This window comes from Simochromis diagramma, unplaced genomic scaffold (genome assembly GCF_900408965.1).
Source record: "Simochromis diagramma unplaced genomic scaffold, fSimDia1.1 OVJJ01000602.1, whole genome shotgun sequence".
Classification (NCBI taxonomy): Eukaryota; Metazoa; Chordata; class Actinopteri; order Cichliformes; family Cichlidae; genus Simochromis; species Simochromis diagramma.
In genome coordinates, this window is record NW_024387040.1 from 10,522,921 (window position 1) to 10,541,251 (window position 18,331).

Sequence of the window (18,331 nt, forward strand, 5' to 3'; positions counted from 1 at the left end):
GATTTAGTTTAGATCGTTACAACTTTTAATAAAAGGTTAACTGCTTTCACTTTCACCCATTAGCACTAGTTATAATAGAATGACCTTTCGATAAATCCACCTGACATTTAAGCCAAGGATCTGCTTTTACTAGGTGAGTCAACTGCTAAAATAGGGTAAGCGGCTAATCTTATCTGTGTTATGGAAGCCAGTGTTAGATGAACAGGCCTTGACATGGCTTAGCTCATTGATGTGAACGTTTTTCAAGCATCTGTCACAAGAATGAATGAACTTCCAGAGAAATGCAGAATAAAAGCTTTTGGTTGTTTAAATACAGTAATGAGTAAATCAAAAGTCTTGAGTCACCCCACATTTCTTTATATTTTATATTTTGTTGGAAAAATGGGAAATTGCTGCTGTTATTAAAATATGTGCAAACATGCATGGAAATAGAGTGTATAAGGCAAGAGTTTGTACAATTCTAATGACCATGAAAGTCTATATTTTCTTGCCATTCCTTGAAGTAGTCTTGAGGAATAGTTCTCTAGGCTTCTTGGAGGATTTTTAAAGCTTTTCTTTGGATGTTGGCTGCCTTCTGTTCTGTCGAGATGATCCCACTCTGCTTTAATATTGTTGAGATTCTGGCTCTGGGGAGATCAATCCATACTTGTTGAAATGAAGCCCCAAACCATGACAGAGACTCCATGGTGTTTTATAGATGGCTTTAGACACTCACTGTTGTACATCCTCGACACATGCTGACAATGTGAACAAAAAACGTCAAATTTGCATTCGTCACCCCATAAGAACTGTTGCGACAGATTTTCAGTCCAGACTTTAAACAACAAAGACATGATGTGTTTGCACTTTACTGGATCCAAATGTGATTACATAACAATCATTATTACACTGAAATACAAATAAAGTTTACAACCTTGTGTCTTAACATTTTATTTTGAAAATAAAGCATATTCTGTGACCAGGAGATAGCAGCCTTCATACTCAGTGTGTTTAATTTAAAAAAAAAAAGAAAGAAAAGAAAAAAAAGTTTCAGATCAGATCCCACAAAATGAAAAACAATATTTTCATAATGTGATGTATTACAGATGTTCATTTGAAAAACATATTTCACATATATGTGAAAAGAAAATACTCAGTTTATTTAAAAATTGAAAAGGAAACGAGAGAAAGGTTTCTATGGCTGAATGCTACTATGTTGTGTCTGATATAATCAGACTTGTTCACCAGCAGGTTTTACATGCTATCTGTGGTTTGGAGCCACATTCTTGAATCCGAGATCTGTTTGAACACAATCCAGGATAATAACGAGAGGTCAGTCGTGCTTTGTGAGGACACACACAAACAGGTCGCCAGTTCCTTTGTAATGCACATGTACTTACTCAGGCACGTCTTTGCAGCTGTATGTTATCCCTGTATGTAGCGCTTTCTTTAAATTCTGCAGGGATGCGTTTTTGCAGTTTGATCTGAACAAATGGAACAGAAGCAGTGAATGTAGGCTCAGTTTTAAAATATTCATGCCCCGATTGGCCATTCTGATGTAAATTAAACAAATAAAGGAGAACATTGTGGTGAAAGATTTGCATATAAGAGGAAATCTTACTTGGCATTCTTCTGTATGACCATAACAACATTCAGGCTCCTGACCCTAGGGGCTTTAAACCTCGTCACCTCAACTTTTGCAAAAGTACTGAAGAGTAAAAAAAAACAACAACCCAAAATTCAAACCACAACTGTAAAACCACTTAAAATTAACTTGACGAGTGAGATGGATTTTAAAAATGCTGCTCTTAAGATGAGGAACTGAGTCTGTGACTGCTACCTGCTAGCTGCCATCTTCAAAGCAGCTGTTATGAATCAAGACATTGATAAAACAGTTAGACAGAATCAGTCTGCTATCACTTTGTGACTAAATGAGGCCAATTTGGCAATCTGTTTGTGATTCATTGATGAAAACCACAAATCTGTTACCATCTGTTGCAATTTTGTTGCTGTCGGCGCACATAGCATTCTACGTTAGACAACAATTCAGACCCAGTGTTTTGTGTTTTTTTTTATAAATTTATATTATTTGATTTAGTGTTATTCATGGTTTTGGTTCTTATTCTTAATCTCTCTGTGTTATATTTTTTGTTTCCAGTCTTTAGCTTTTTTGTTACGGTGCCTTCCCCATGTTCCACGTGTTCTCTATGTTCCCTGTCTCCCCAGTCAGTCATGTCTCCATGTCTCAATGTCAGCTGTGGGTCTTTGTGAATGTCTCACACTTCCTGTTTTAATTTGACTGTCTCATGTCCCGTGCTCAGTGTTTCAATGTTGCTCCCTCCCTGTCTCGTTTTGTCAGATTAGTCCCAGCTGTGTTTCCCTCCTGTTTCCCATTCCCTCATTACTCCCTTGTGTATTTAAGCCCTGTGTTTCTCTCTGCCTGGTTTTGCTTCGTTTCCTCATGTTGCTGTGTGTCTCTCCCACAGGCCTCGTTTCCCTGAGTGGTTTTAGTTTGCTTCCTGTTTAGGTTATGTTTTGTGTTTTCTACGCTCAGATGTTCACAGCAAATAAAGCTGCCTCTTTGAGTTTATCCCCGTGTGTGCTGAGTTCTGCTTTTGGGTCCACATCTTGCCTGCTACAGCACTAACCTTGACAGAACTACTTCAGTTGCAGATTGTTAAAAAACTTTCCAACCTGATTTGGTTTGTAGAGCAAGAACATATTTTTCACAACAACCTTTGACCTTGTGCAACAAAGACAATAATAACTGTTTTTTAAATAGAACTTTTACTCTGCAGTGGCAAGGCAGACATAAAAGTCACTTTTTGCACTTAGTCATTTAAAACAAATATGAAAAAACTGATGAATAAAGAACTAAATACAAAGGCAAAGCAAAGCCGTAAGATTCCTTGAAACTAGGTGCATATGCCAGTGTTACATTAGTGGCTCTCATTAACATTATAATGGAAGACATTTCTTTATTTTTCTCACTAAAAGTCATAAAACTGTGAGAGAAGCAGAAGCAGCTCTACCTTGTAGGATTGAATGGTGTGTTGATGGATCCGTTTAACATTGCTGTGACATCACCACAGGCAACATCTGCATACTGTACAGACACACAAAGGGGATTTTGAAGAACCACTCACTCATCTTGTGAGAAAAAACTAAAAAATAACACAAGATTTGGTCCTGAAATTAATGTTAGTTATTTGTCTCTTCCTGTAAAGTGAGGTTTATCAATCAGAAGTCACTATTGATGTGTTAATGGAGCATGGGAAATATGAAGTCCCTTATTTTGAGAAATAACTGTACTTAATACTCCACAGATTGATATTATGCAAACATCTTTGTATTCAAAACAGGAAGTATGGGGCTGCAACATATAACTGAGGTTTTACCATTTTAAACTGTCCAAATGTTGTAATAATTTTGAACAAAACAAGTTGTACTACTTTCCAAAGATTTGCTAAGAGTGTCAAGAAATGGTAGATTTAGGTGACATATGTAACAAATTCCAGGATGAGCTCTCGCTAGTTTTGGGAGAGGTCACTGTTAAGTAGTAGCGGTGTAATCCAGGGAAAAAAAAGCATTTCATTTATAAAAACATTTAATTCTCTCACTTAATTTTATCTTTTCCTTACTTTATGGTATTTATGTGCTCTCTGAATTCATGCCAAAATGAAAAGCTACTTTATTTAAAGCTATGTGGTACTTGCATTTGCAGCATGCGTCCCATAAGTAAAGGATCTTTACAAATTAATTAAACTCAAATTTATTGCAGTGCAGCATCTCTAGCTGAATGTATTTTTGAATGTATTTTTGGAGGGGTCATTCCCTTTAACAACTGAAATGCTTAACCTTTAATCTCATGGGCTCCTTTGAATGTGTGGGCTGCTGCTCACTCAGGAGAGCGCTCCATGGAGACCAACACAAAGACTCATTGACAGACAACGAGACAGCGTGAAGATTGCTTTTCTTCCATCACCGTCACTTATACTCAGGAGGGATTTGCTGCACTCTGCGGCGCACTTGTGTGTTATGTTAACCAATGCACGACCTCAGGACTATGCCATTTAAAATAGAGAAAGAAAATGTAGTAAATTCATGTTGAAAACTTACAGCAGCAGAGATACGTCTCCAAAATGAGCGAACAGGGTTGTTTTCACAATTTCTTGGGCAATCAGTAGTGAAGGTATCTATGACAACAACATGCATATTTTCTTGGGTTAACTCCTCAAAACAACGTGCAATAATGAACTTCAGTGTCCCTCTAATAATCCAATATTAATTTTAATTTGCCAATTGGTGTAGTTCCAGATTTCCCTTGTAGGTCTGGTGCTAGTAACAATACATAAAAATAAAATAAAAAACAGAGGCTGTCAGGATGCTAAATTCACTCCCCGCTATCACCCACCCCCCAAACATACAAACTCTGACTCACCACCATTGCCCTTTCACTGACTACCCCACAGATACTTGCACATGAACCTGCCCACAATCATTCAATCACTATGATTGTGTTGGACACTGCTGTTTAAACACTTGTATAGTATTGTATTGTGTTGTACATAAGACACACTGTGTGTGTGTGTGTATATATATGTATATATGTATGTATGTATGTATATGTATATATGTCTATGTATGTATGTATATGAATGTATTAGGGGTGCAACGATACACAAAATTCACGGTTCGGTTCGGTTCGATACTTTGGTGTCACGGTTCGATATTTTTTCGATACAAAAAAAATGTTCATGCCTTTTTAATTTGTCATTTATTAAAATTATAAATATATATATTTTAACTCAAAAGTACAGTTTTTAAATTTAACCCTAACCCTTGTGCGTGTTTTTTATTTTGACAGCGAATGCGCACCTGCAGACCACTTATGTGCAGCCCTGGTTATTTAGCTCATCATATTGCAGCCACAGAAATTCTTTTGTCCATGAAACCATAAAGCTGCACTTTCTTTTTGCCTTATAGTCTGATTTGTCATAACTTCTCCGTTTTGTGGTAAGCTTTTCTTTGGCTGTCACTTCTTCACCCTGACCTGTCTTATTTGGCTCAGCAGAACTGAAATGCTTTTACACGCTCACTCACATAAGCTCAGCGATTCTCTGCGCGATCAACCTCTCACATGTTTAAGCTTGCTGCGGGAGATTTCACTTGTCATGTTTGCATAGTAAGCTAACGATTAATAAGACGATGTCAGAGGAATTGGTGCACAAATTATCATCACTCACAGATCAGTGCTGTCGCTCTCTATACACAGTTCGCACGATTGCAAAGTGAAAGCAAAAAAACAAGCGCAAATTCAAACGCGACTTCAATATGTCACATATTGACAGTGGCTCACCGATGCCAATGACATAATTACCCAGCTACATTTCTGAAAGAATGCAAAAGCATTGACATATATTTTTCCTACAATAGCCCGACGGGCAGGGAAGAGATAGATTTTGGTAGCCCGACTGAAAAAAATCGCTAGCTCCGGGACCTCGGGCTAGCGATATTGCAAGCCCTGTATCTGATTGAGGAATCACTCATCTTTGGAAAAGAGAGTTTATTACAGAGAAATGGCTCTTTCCAAAATAAAAGCTATACTATCCGCTTCTTCTGGGCTATATTCTCAGCAGCATAAGGAGAATCATGTGCTAACAGCTGTCTAAATGACTCGGCTAAAGTTAGTAGCATGCTTGTTGTTTTTGTCTTTGCACTAGGATGATGTCGGCGTAAATGTGCAGTCATATTCGTTGTGTTCCCACTAGTGCTTTCAGGTTAATCTCGTTGAAATGACCTTAACGCCACAACACGGCAAATCTCCGTTAACGAGCTACCGCCGATCGCTCCGTGCATGGGGCTACACGGCAAACACGTTAACGAGCTAACTGCGCTAACACACTAGTTCACACCAATGTAATTGAGCATTGCATGGCACATCCAACATACTGTTTTACTTTAGTCCATGACTCGCTTACCTTCACGGTCATACGTCACATGAAAACCAAAATAATTCCAAACGCCAGATCTGAATGTTGCAAGTAGAGCTTAACTTCTGTCTCGCTAGCTTGCCCTGCGCTCTTCCTTCTGACTATGCTGTCTGTGTTGAGCGCTCAGTGGATCTGCGCTCGACAGTGCAGCCTAGGCGGAGTAGTCGAACACAGATTCACTGAGCGCTCAACACAGACAGCATCGTCAGAAGGAAAATTGATAAAATAAATTACAAATGTTGTATTGTTCGATACATATGCGTACCGAACCGAAAGCACTGTATCGAACGGTTCAATATCGATACGAATATCGTTGCACCCCTAGAATGTATGTATGTATATATATGTAGATAGATAGATAGATAGATGTATGTTTGACTTTGACTACAAGTGGCAAGTTTAAGAAATTCTCCTCAAAAACCATGACTTGACTCCTGGTATGTAAATGTAACAACAAATCATGTCTTGCAAGATGAATTGCATATATTTTTAGATTCTAGCATGATTTATATAAACAACTGTCAGTGCTCTTTTGCCGGTGTCTAGATTTTTATAGCGCTTAAATAATAAACTGTGATTTTTATCTACTGCTTTGGGAGTGTTACCGTTGCTGCCTTCTTTTCCACACCACGTCAGACCATCCAGGACAGATCCCAACAGAGTGTCCTCCAAAGTGACAAAACAATCTTTTCTCTTCTCAGTGAAACCATGGACCACATCCTTTGTTTTGCTCCAGAACATCATCTGACCCACAAACACACATATTAGTGTTTTGTTAGACAGCCTATGAATGATTATGGCAGATGGGATGATTGAGATGGTGTAATCATCGATTATTACTCTGTTGCACTGAGGTTTGAAGGGGGCTGCAACAATCAGGGGATCATAAGCTTCCACTACAACTTTACATGGATCCTTGTTCACATAGGCCTGCTCAAATGCATCCCAAACCATTTGACAGTCAGTTCTAAAAAAATAAATAAAATTTGCTAATGTTTAGGTGTATTTTTCATTTAAAGAAATGCTAAGTATGCTAAATAGTCAAACACATTTACATAACTCTTATATATTTGTTGTTTATGGCAGTTTATGGCAGGGAAATTGCCATGGGGTTAGACTCTGGACACTGACTGTGCACTTCTTAATGTCATGTTTTTAGTGAAGCACTTTGTAACTTTTTTTCTTTTAAAGCAAAATTCAAATATCCCAGAAGGAAACAGGCAAAAACACCTGACAGATATGTTCATAGTTCACATCTCCGTCTAGGTACTATAGGTGCAGTGGTATACATCATTTTTGATACTAATGACATGAAAACCAGCTGAGCAGACATCAGCAGATCAATCACTGACTATAATACCAATCCTGCTGTTAAGCAAAGCAGCCTTGCCACTTCATGAGTTCAAATGCAGTTAGTGCTGTATTTGCCAAAAATGCTTAAACATGCAAAGATGCAAGTGCACATGTACACATTCATTAATTACTCATTCATCATTTAGATTTGAAGCTGAAGCCCCATTTCTCTTTACAAAAATAATGAAAAGTGTAAATAAAAAAAATGCTGAAATACCATCACTTACTGATTGAACTTCTTACACCTAGACAAAAATGTAGATTTAGGGTCACTTTCGTTTGTTTGTAGAACTGGTCCCAACACTGAACCAATGATTACAATAGAAAGGACAATGATACCACTTAATATGCGTTTCCATGAACGAGGAGTCTCCTCTTGCTTTTGCTCTTGCTCTTGCTCTTGCTTTTGCTCTTGCTCTTGCTTTTGCTCTTGCTCTTGCTCTTGCTCTTGCTCTTGCTCTTGCTCTAGCTCTTGCTCTTGCTCTTGCTCTTGCTCTTGCTCTTGCTCTTGCTCTAGCTCTTGCTTTTGCTTTTGCTCTTGCTTTTGCTTTTGCTCTTGCTCTTGCTTTTGCTCCATTTGTAATGCTTAAAAAGTTGGAAAAATTTAGCTTTCTGGAGAAGTCTGCTTCACAAAATGTTGTTTACTTTCACTATCACCTGAAGTTGGGCATCTATTTATGGAGATGCAGAATGACTGTGCACACACAAACTATTCAGGCTCTGTCCAATCAGAAGTCTTGTCCACTCATAATGGAGAAAAAGGTGCAAAGGGGTTAAATGTATCAAGTTCTGATGGACCCAAAAGTCAGTCAGATTATTTTGTGTATATAAGTGTGTGTGTGTGTGTGTGTGTGTGTGTGTGTGTGTGTGTGTGTGTGTGTATATATATATATATATATATATATATATATATATATATATATATATATATATATTTACTATGATGTGACTATCTGACCACATACAGGTCATCATTGTTTGTTTTTCAGGTAAATTAGCACATCCCTAACAGTAAAACAGGAACTCTTGTTTTTCAGAAAACACTAAATTCAAATAGACTAATGTTTCTAATGAAGCCACAGCAGTACTGACAGATGAGTCTGTTTGCAGAATTAAAGGCTGTAAAATTATCAGTTCCTCCTCTCCATGTTGAGAAGCACCTGTTTCAGCTGCATTTTGCTTGCAGATTTCTGGGGATCAGTGAAGTGTAGTGGGTACGCAAAAGACACACATGCACACTGCATTTTATTCAAGTTAGATTTTTGAGAAGCCAGTCTCTGGCTTTCATCTAAGGCTGACAGTGTTTACAGTACTCACTGTTCCTTTTATTGCACTCTGGATTTACTTGACACTATAACTGAAACTATATCTACACATGGCAGATATAGATTTTACAGCAGTCTGTGATTTAATTAGACGTAAGGCCGTTTCTGTTTAACAAAGTGTTTGCACAGGTCTGGCAGGATGAGTGTTGCGGGTTTCGGATGCATTGCAAGATCATCAAGGTCCTGTGAAGAAAAAATGACCTGTTAATGATTGACAGTTTCATAAAAGGTTTTCCTGTTAGGAACCTCTGTGTCTAAAAAAGTAGCAATAAAACACACCTCATGACTTATACTGCATAGGGTTAACAACTGTCACATGATGTGATGCTTTAAGTGATCTAAGACCACTATTCCAGATTGATAAGTAACTTTGATGAAATTAAACTTCCAAATACTGAACAGTGTGAAAGGGCTTAAAATGTCACGTACTGGTCATTGTCTGTACAGGTCTGGATTGGAGGAGTTCGAGGAGTCAATTCTACAATGGATCCTTGATTGATCGAGGCAAGTTGTGTAAAGCACTTTGAATCCTCAGAGTAGAAAAGTGCTTTATAAGAACCACAACATTTTACATGTCAGCGAGGCATTGTTATGATTTCTTGTTCACTGTACTGTACAAACAAGATGCTGTGTCCAAATTAAATTCTGCAAACTCTTCTGGTCCATACTGACATTGACTGCATTATTAATTAGTCATCAGTTGTCAAATCTATCAGTGTGCTCCATTAACTGAGTGTCTGCCGACACTCCAATAACACTGTAAAATATAAAACCATCCCTGGATTTAATTTAGATCTTTATGTGGCAGCATGAGGGGGTGGGAATTATGTCACATGCACACACTAGAATGGCAGCCAACTGGAAGTTTTTCTGGGATTCCAGATGACACACACACACACACACACACACACACACACACCCCAAACATCAGAAACCAAATGTACAAACACAAAACAAATTACATTTTCAGTTTAGAGCAGATAACTTCTCTGATTCAATTATTCAATACATTAAATGCACATTAACAGGCTTACATATGTTGCACATACGACTCCAACGCCATTCTAAAGCCAGAGCAAAGCACAAAGATCAAACATTCTGGGTCACCATGCATGAGACAAAAAGTCGACTCTGAAGCTACTTACAGCTGATGCGAAAATGCAAAGTAGCAGCACTTCTGTAAACGTAGCCCATAGAAACAGTAGTGGTCTCTCTGTAAAGCTTTCAGACGCCCACCCAGGCCCAGACTTCCTGTATGTTATGGTTCAGCTGTGTGGCATGCAGGATAGGCCGCAAATGCAAACTGGGAACAGGAATACAAACCAGGACATGTAAAATAAGGAATGGCTAGGACCACAGAAGAAAAAAACACAGCATAGTAAGAGTACAACACAACAACTGACAGATGAAAACACAGGGCTTAAATACACCAGAGAGTAACAAGGGAATGGAAAACAGGGGGAAAGCACAGCTGGACCTAATCTGACAGAACAAGACACAGGAAGCACCACAGGATACACTGACATAGGACACGCACTATCAAAGTAAAACAGGAAGCACCACACAATTTACAAAGATGCAGATTAGACACTGAGATGTGGAAACATGACAGACTCTGGAACAGATGGAACATGAAGCACAGAGACAAAAGTAACTAGAAGTGGAACATAGTTTTCTGTCTTTTTGTCTTCCCTAAGATGAAGCATACAACACACGGAGAACAGAAACAGAACAGAAACCTAGAAACCAGGAACGGTAAATTCAATACAAAACAGAAAACCATAATTAATAAATTATTACTTAAACCAAAAATACAAAACACTGGGTCACCAACACAGGACCATGACACTGTAATGCATCATAAAATCAGCATTTTTGGATAAGTGGCCAATAGGAGGCTTCAGCAGCTACAACCTATAAACACACCTGCTTACTGCAAAGTAATATTGTTAAGTCTAATTGTTGAATGTTTGTCATTATGCTTCTTAAACTTGTAAGGTCTTAGTTCAATCTATAGGATTAAGACATCCTTTTGTCCCTGACCACCTCTCCAGCCACTCTGTGCTGGGGGAGGATTATTACACATCCCTTGTGAAGATTCTGTTTGATGCTTGGTAAGCTTCCTGCCCTTTGTATGGCTTCACTGTGTTATCCATGGTGAACCATACATTGGGTGTGGGGGAGACTACCCTCTTTATGACCAGGATGTTGCAGAAACAGTTGTGATCAGGAAGACACACACACACATTCTCACATAACACACATTCTCACATACATACAGATGTTTACACATACACACACACAGTGCCTTGTCTTAGAACCATTTGGGGGGTTTGTGGTGGGCGTTGTTTTGCTGTGATGTGTATTGTGTGAACTGTATTCCCAATAAAAGGCAGCAAGCGGAGGCCGTCGCTGGCGTCATTTCGTGGTAGACACCGACGAGGCCTCCCTTGCAAGTAAATCGATCGATCGCTGACTGTCTTGTTTTCTTCATGATGAATAAGTCTCTAAACCAGAGGGGCTTGTGGAAACACAGACCCAACACTGGCGTTCCCAAACTCCTCCCATATGACTATCTGATGGGACATTCAGCACAAATTCACAACCAAGCGCCCTTGTACGATCTTGATCCATTCCTTCAAGCAACTCAGAAAGCTCCTTTCTAGCACCAACAAAGTTTGTCCCTCTATCACATCTTAGCTGGCACACGGGTCCTCGAATGATCGAAGTGCATTCATGAATGCGTCTGTTGTCAAATCGTCAAGCGTTTCTATGTGAACTGCTCTAGAACATAGGCAGGTGAATAACAATCCATATCGTTTCAACTCTCTTCTTCCTTCCTTCACAATAAAGGGGCCAAAACAATCAAGCCCACAATAAGTAAAGGGGGGAGATGTCTTAATTCTCTCTCCTGGTAGATTTGCCATTTGTTGAACCTCAGTTGTTCTTCTGTATCGTCTACATTTTACACACTTGTAAATGTGTGAGGAGACCACACTTCCACATCCTAGGACCCATATTTCGTTTGCGCGCAACTCATTCATGGTCATGCCCCTTCCTTGATGGTGTATGCGCTCATGATGATGTTTGACCAGCAGAGCTGACACATGAGATTTTTTCAGAAGTATTGCAGGATGCTTTACATCATGGTGTAAGGCTGACTGAGACAGCCGTCCTCCAACCCTGAGAACATTGGTTTCGTCCAGGAAAGCATTCAGCTGGCGTAGCCTGTTGTGCCTGCTCAAAGTGTGTTCCTTCTGGCCTCTTATTTTCTTTATCTCTTCAGCAAATGCCTCTTCTTGTACGAGTTTGATGATGAAGATCTCTGCTTCTCTTCGTTCTTCAAGATTAGTCGACTCATTAGTTCTCGACTGAAATCCCTTAAACTCTCTGACAAATCTCTTGAGCCTGGCAATTGCTCTCACCACTCTGGACCAGTCAGAAAATTTAGTTTAAACGGTTTACCATTGGATTCTGTTCTCTTGCTTTAACTGCATGAACATGTGCTCTCCGAAGTTCAGGATCAGTAGCCTCAACTTCTCCCACCATTCTCACTTCACGTGGGAGATTTTGCTGCCAAAGGAAATTGGGTCCTTTCAGCCAGTTAGATTCTTTAATTTGAACTGCAGTCAATCCTCTTGAGGCTCCATCGGCTGGGTTGTCTTCAGAGTTGACATATCGCCATTGTTCAGGTTTTGTGCTAGATCTTATTCGCTGGATGCGGTTGGCCACGAATGTTTGGAACCTTTTAGCATCATTGTTCACATAGCCAAGGACCACCTTTGAGTCAGTCCAGTAATACTCTTGCACATTTTCAATCTCCAGCTCGCCTCTGATGATATCACCAATGCGGACTGAGGTCACAGCTGAAGATAACTCAAGCCTTTAGTTTGGTAGGGGCTACTCTTGCTTTCCCCAAGACAAGTGAACAACTTATCTGTCCTGTTTCACTAACCGCTCTAAGGTATGAGCATGCACCATACCCTTTGAAGCTTGCATCGGAAAAGTTGTGAAGCTCATATAGTGAGACTTCACCAAAGTTTGATGGAAGGTAGCTTCTTGGAATCTTTAGAACTGCCAAATGAGGCAGATCTTTGAGCCATGACTCCCATTGTGGCTGGATGTGCTCGGGGAGAGGTTCGTCCCAGCTTACCTTGTCTCTACACAGCGTTTCAAGAATCTGTTTGCCGACAAGTAGGAATGGAGCCACGAAACCTAGTGGATCATAGACTGAGGCAACAGTTGAGAGAACCCCTCTCCTTGTCAGTGGGTTTTCTTTTACCTCCACCCTGAACTGAAATTCATCCGCCTCAACACACCACTGAACTCCAAATGCTCGCTCGATATGAAGTTCTCCTAGAGCCATGTTTAGATCTTTGGTTTGAGCACATTCTTGTGGTAGAATTGTTGCAATCACACACTCATCGTTGGATACAAACTTATGTAGCCGTAGATTTCCTGTTTTGCACAGAGCTCTTGATTCCTTTACCAGGCGTATGGCTTCAGCAGTCGACCTTACACTTGTCAGGCCATCATCTACATAGAAGCTTCTTTGGATGAACTTGATGGCTTCTTTGCTGAACTTGCCTTGGCCTTGTGAAGATAGGTATTTCAGTCCAAAGTTGGAGCAACTGGTGGATGATATGTCTTTTAATTATTCTAGGTGAATAGAACACTTAGGATGTGATTACACAACAGTCAGTATTACGCTTTGGAGTCCAAATAAAGTTTACAAGTTGAGATTTTATTTAAAAATTAATACATATTCTACCAACAATGAGATGGCAGCAATGGTACTCAATGTGTTTAGTCAAAAAAAAAAAAAATCAGATTCCACAAAATATTGTCATAACGGAATGTATTAGAAACCTACATGTTTAGAAAAATTAATTTCACATGTACAAAAATTCTCAAATTTTATTAAAAAAGTTGCAAGAAAACAAGAGAAATGTTTCTGTGGCTATATGCTAGTATGTTGTGACTGACATCAGACATGTTCACCAGCAGGCTCCACACGCTATCTCTGGTTTAGCACCACATTCCTGAATCCGAAATCTGTTTGAATACATTACAGGATAATAACAAGAGGTCAGTTGTGTTTTGTGAGGACAGATACAAACAGGTCGTCAGCTCCTCTGTAACGCACACGTACTTACTCAGACACGTCTTTGCAACCGTATGTTATCCCTTTATCTAGCGCTTGCGTCAAATTCTTCAAGGATGGATCTGTACAGTTTGATCTGAAGAAGTTAGACGCAGAACAGAAGCAGTGAATGTAGGATCAATATTAAAATATTGTATGCACATTGTGGTGACAGATTTGTGTATAAAGAGAAAATCTTACTTGGCATTCTGCTGTATGACCATAACAACATTCAGCTTCTTGACCCTAGAGGCATTAAACCTCGGCACCTCAACGCTTGCAAAAATACTGAAAAGAAAAAAAAGAACAGCAGCTTAGAGTACAAAATTCAACTAGATACTGCTATCACCACAACACAACACCACATTTTTCTGATATATTCATCTATCTGGCACTTGAGCCCACTTCTAAATAATTTCCAAGGTGTTAAAAGGATCAGTAGTCACCTCAAAGAATTATTGTCGCTGCAGATATGATAGGGTCACACTAAGGAAAAACTGTGGTTGTAGACCGTGGCATTACTGGAGGTATTGTGACCCTCTACAATGAACTTGAGCCATGAGACTGCTTTTGAAATGGCTGCTCTTAAGATGAGGACCAGATCAGTAACAGCTTCCTGCTAGCTGCCATCTTCAAAGCAGCTCCGATGTATCAAGATGTTGATAAAACAGCAATAAGACAGAATAAGTCTGCTATCAGTTTGTGATTAAATGAGGCCAATCTAGCAATTACAATGTGTTTGTGATAAATTGATGAAAACCCCAAATCTGTTACCATTTGTTGCAAATTTATTGCTGTCACAGTATTTTACATTAGAAGAAAATCTATACTATGGTAAATGGCCTGTATTTGTATAGCGCTTTACTAGTCCCTAAGGACCCCAAAGCACTTTACACATCCAGTCATCCACCCATTCACACACACACTGGTGATGGTTAGCTAACTCCCGAACTCTTGAGCCGATCAACGATCGCCCATATTATCTACTTACAATCAGAGTCCAGCCAGAATTTCATCGATTTGAAAAAGAAATTCTCCCACAAACAGTGATAGTTTGCTGATGGACCAGTGACAGTACGACCCGAACAGTATGGACCCAGCAGACTCAGCTCTCACCGAGTGTCTGGAGGAGACGGCTCGGATCCAAGCGATCCTCAACCGCGTCTTCACAGCACCTGATTTGAAGAGCAAGCTTGTGATGGGTAAACATTGCTGAAGCTATTATGAAGAGGGATCCTCGCCTCCTCCAGCTCCCGGACTCACCTGCCATAGTTGATGCCTTTACGAGGATAAAGGAGATGCTGCAGGCCCAGGAACTGTCGAGTCATGTAATGGCTTCCAGCACCTACCAGTCACAACAACCCCACAACCAGTCGTCTCCACTGCTGCCTCTAGAACCTGAGTGTGTCGTGTCGGTTCGCTGAGATTCGCCGCAGCGTCACCACCTCTCAGCTCACCAGTTTCCACGCCCTCATCACAGTCTCACCATATTTCTGCCACGGTCCAGCGCGAGCTGGACACCATTGATTTGGATCACGACGAGTGTCAGTCGATATTCTGTGCTCTATTGGAGGAGGAGCTCCGGTGGAAGCCATGGCTCATTCCGGAGCACGAGCCCTCTTTCCGGGGTACTCGACTGGCTCTCGGGGGACCTCGGAGTTACCAGGGACTTCCACCCATTGCTCTGCCGTCTTCCACTCACAAGAAAAAGCGGCGTGCGCGCCACCGACGCTCCGCACCACGAACACAAGTGAGTGACTATATTTTGGCTCCTCATGTTTTTTCTCAGGAGATTATTGAAACTGACACTGCCTTTCCGGTTCATGAGCCCGGCTATGATGAGACTGTTTTCACTGGAAATGCTAGCCATCAGGCTCAGCTAAGCTGCTGTGGGACTGCAATCCAGGCCGGTTTGGAGCCGGGGACGGAGGTGCAGCTTGTACAGCCTTTTTCAGTGTCAGCCGGAGGGCCCGAGGAGCCCGTCCGGCCTCACGTTTCGTCTGCTGGAGGTTCGGGAGAACCCTGCCAGCTTCATGCTTCGTCTGCTGGAGGTTCGGGAGAACCTAGCCAGCTTCATGTTTCGTCTGCTGGAGGTTCGGGAGAACCCAGCCAGCTTCATGTTTCGTCTGCTGGAGGTTCGGGAGAACCCAGTCAGCTTCATGTCTCGTCAGCTGGAGGGCCCGAGGAGCCCGTCCAGCCTCATGCCTCGTCAGCTGCAGGGCCCGAGGAGCCCATCCAGCCTCATGCCACGTCAGCTGGGGGTTCAGGAGAACCGCACCAGCCTCATGCCTCGTCAGCTGGAGGGCCCGAGGAGCCCGTCCAGCCTCACGCCTTGTCAGCTGGAGGGCCCGAGGAGCCCGTCCAGCTTCACGCCTCGTCTGCTGAAGGGCCCGAGGAGCCCGTTCAGCCTTACGCCACGTCAGCCGGAGGGCCCGAGGAGCCCGTCCGGCCTCACGTTTCGTCTGCTGGAGGTTCGGGAGAACCCTGCCAGCTTCATGCTTCGTCTGCTGGAGGTTCGGGAGAACCCAGCCAGCTTCATGTTTCGTCTGCTGGAGGTTCGGGAAAACCCAGCCAGCTTCATGTCTCGTCAGATGGAGGGCCCGAGGAGCCCGTCCAGCTTCATGCCTCGTCAGCTGGAGGGCCCGAGGGGCCCGTCCAGCCTCATGCCACGTCAGCTGGGGGTTCAGGAGGCCCGTCCAGGGGCCCGTCCAGCCTCACGTCTCGTCAGCTGGAGGGCCCGAGGAGCCCGTCCAGCCTCACGCCTCGTCAGCTGGAGGGCCTGAGGAGCCCGTCCAGCTTCATGCCTCGTCTGCTGGAGGGCCCGAGGAGCCCGTTCAGCCCTTACGCCACGTCAGCTGGAGGGCCTGAGGAGCCGTCAGTTTCACACTCGTCAGCGGGCGGGCCCGAGGAGCCCGTCTGGCCACCTTCTGCTTCAACCACTGTGGCTGCAAGCGCCACCAACTGCGGCTCCCATGCCGCCGCATGCAGGACCACCACCTGCTGCGCTACTGCTTGCGCTTCTGTGCCTCAGCCTGAGGAAGACGCATCGCCTGGTTCTGCCACACCTAAATCTGAGAACTCATACAAACTCATTTCACCCACTATAGAATGTATGTTGCTGCAACTTACACAGCCTCCTGCCACGTTAGCTGGGGGCCCGAGGAGCCCGTCCAGCCACCAGCTGTGGCTGCCTCATTGTCACCTGGTTCTGCCTCTGCTACGCCTGGTCCAGCCTCTGCCTCTGCTACGCCTGGTCCAGCCTCTGCCTCTGCTACGCCTGGTCCAGCCTCTGCTTCTGCTACGCCTGGTCCAGCCTCTGCCTCTGCTTCTGCTACGCCTGGTCCAGCCTCTGCTTCTGCTACGCCTGGTCCAGCCTCTGCTCTGCTTCTGCTACGCCTGGTCCAGCCTCTGCCTCTGCTACGCCTGGTCCAGCCTCTGCTTCTGCTACGCCTGGTCCAGCCTCTGCTTCTGCTACGCCTGGTCCAGCCTCTGCCTCTGCTTCTGCTACGCCTGGTCCAGCCTCTGCTTTCTGCTACGCCTGGTCCAGCCTCTGCTTCTGCTTCTGCTACGCCTGGTCCAGCCTCTGCTTCTGCTACGCCTGGTCCAGCCTCTGCCTCTGCTACGCCTGGTCCAGCCTCTGCCTCTGCTTCTGCTACGCCTGGTCCAGCCTCTGCCTCTGCTTCTGCTACGCCTGGTCCAGCTTCTGCTTCTGCTTCGCCTGGTCCGGCTTCGGCTTCTGCTTCTGCTTCGCCTGGTCCGGCCTCTGCTTCGGCTTCGCCTGGTCCGGCCTCTGCTTCGGCCTCGCCTGGTCCGGCCTCTGCTGCTGCCTCGCCTGGTCCGGCCTCTGCTGCTGCCTCGCCTGGTCCGGCCTCGGCTTCTGGTTCGTCTGGTCCGGCTTTGGCCTCGTCTCCTGTTTCGCCGTCGTCAGTTCCAGCCTTGGCTTTTGTTCCTGCTTCGCTGTCGTCAGTTCCAGCCTTGGCTTTTGTTCCTGCTTCGCCTCCGCCTGGTCCAGCTTCGGCCTCTGTTTCTGTGTCGGCCTCGCCTGGTTCTGCGGTTGTGTTGCTGTCGCCAGAGCCTCGTTTTGCCCCTCGGGATCGCCGGCCGCTTTCCGGGCCGTCTGCTGGACATCATTGCCGTCGGGGTCGGCCCCCTGAATCTTTGACCTGTGACCTGCTGTGCTCTCGACCTCCGGGTCGGCCCCCTGAGCTCGTGGGCTATGGACTACTGGACCGTTGGCCTCCGGGTCGGCCCCCTGAACTTTTGATCTCTGGCCTGCTGTGCTCTCGACCTCCGGGTCGGCCCCCCGGAACTCATGGATTTTGGCCTGCTGGACCGTTGGCCTCCTGGTCGACCTCCCGAACTTTTGGACTCTATTTCGTTTTGCTGTCGACCTCCGGGGCGGCCACCTGAACCGCTTCGCCTTTCGCTCCTGTTCTGCCGGGTTCGTGGTCTCGGACTTTTGTGCCCTTGTTGTTTTTGGCCTGTGTGCTTCTGGTGCTTTGTTTTTGGTTTAAAGTCAAACTGAATTCATATGTATT

At 43.5% G+C, this 18,331-nt stretch overlaps 1 protein-coding gene and 1 long non-coding RNA gene across 2 annotated transcripts; both read right to left on the reverse strand.

Moving 5' to 3' along the window:
* Positions 1–360: 360 nt before the first annotated feature.
* LOC120741541 (ADP-ribosyl cyclase/cyclic ADP-ribose hydrolase 1-like) lies at positions 361–7,902 on the reverse strand. The gene is made up of 8 exons (XM_040044520.1): positions 7,553–7,902; positions 6,813–6,939; positions 6,578–6,716; positions 4,099–4,175; positions 3,012–3,085; positions 1,601–1,687; positions 1,380–1,463; positions 361–737 (listed from the first exon to the last, which is right to left on the reverse strand). Exons 1-8 carry the CDS (start codon positions 7,900–7,902, stop codon positions 704–706), a joined length of 972 nt encoding a protein of 323 aa, XP_039900454.1. The 3' UTR covers positions 361–703.
* A 5,471-nt stretch (positions 7,903–13,373) lies between these two features.
* On the reverse strand, positions 13,374–14,983 carry LOC120741295. The gene is made up of 3 exons (XR_005697593.1): positions 13,995–14,983; positions 13,807–13,890; positions 13,374–13,705 (listed from the first exon to the last, which is right to left on the reverse strand). It is a non-coding gene; the product is annotated as an uncharacterized LOC120741295 (long non-coding RNA).
* Between the last annotated feature and the right edge of the window lie 3,348 nt (positions 14,984–18,331).

Coding starts and splice junctions, on each gene's coding strand:
- LOC120741541 (XM_040044520.1), bottom strand. CDS start 7,902: ATGGAGCAAAAGCAAGAGCAAGAGCAAAAGCAAAAGCAAGAGCAAAAG. Junction 3,086..4,098: donor GGAGACGTATCTCTGCTGCT/GTAAGTTTTCAA, acceptor GTGTCTGTACAG/TATGCAGATGTTGCCTGTGG. Junction 1,464..1,600: donor GTCATACAGAAGAATGCCAA/GTAAGATTTCCT, acceptor CCATTTGTTCAG/ATCAAACTGCAAAAACGCAT.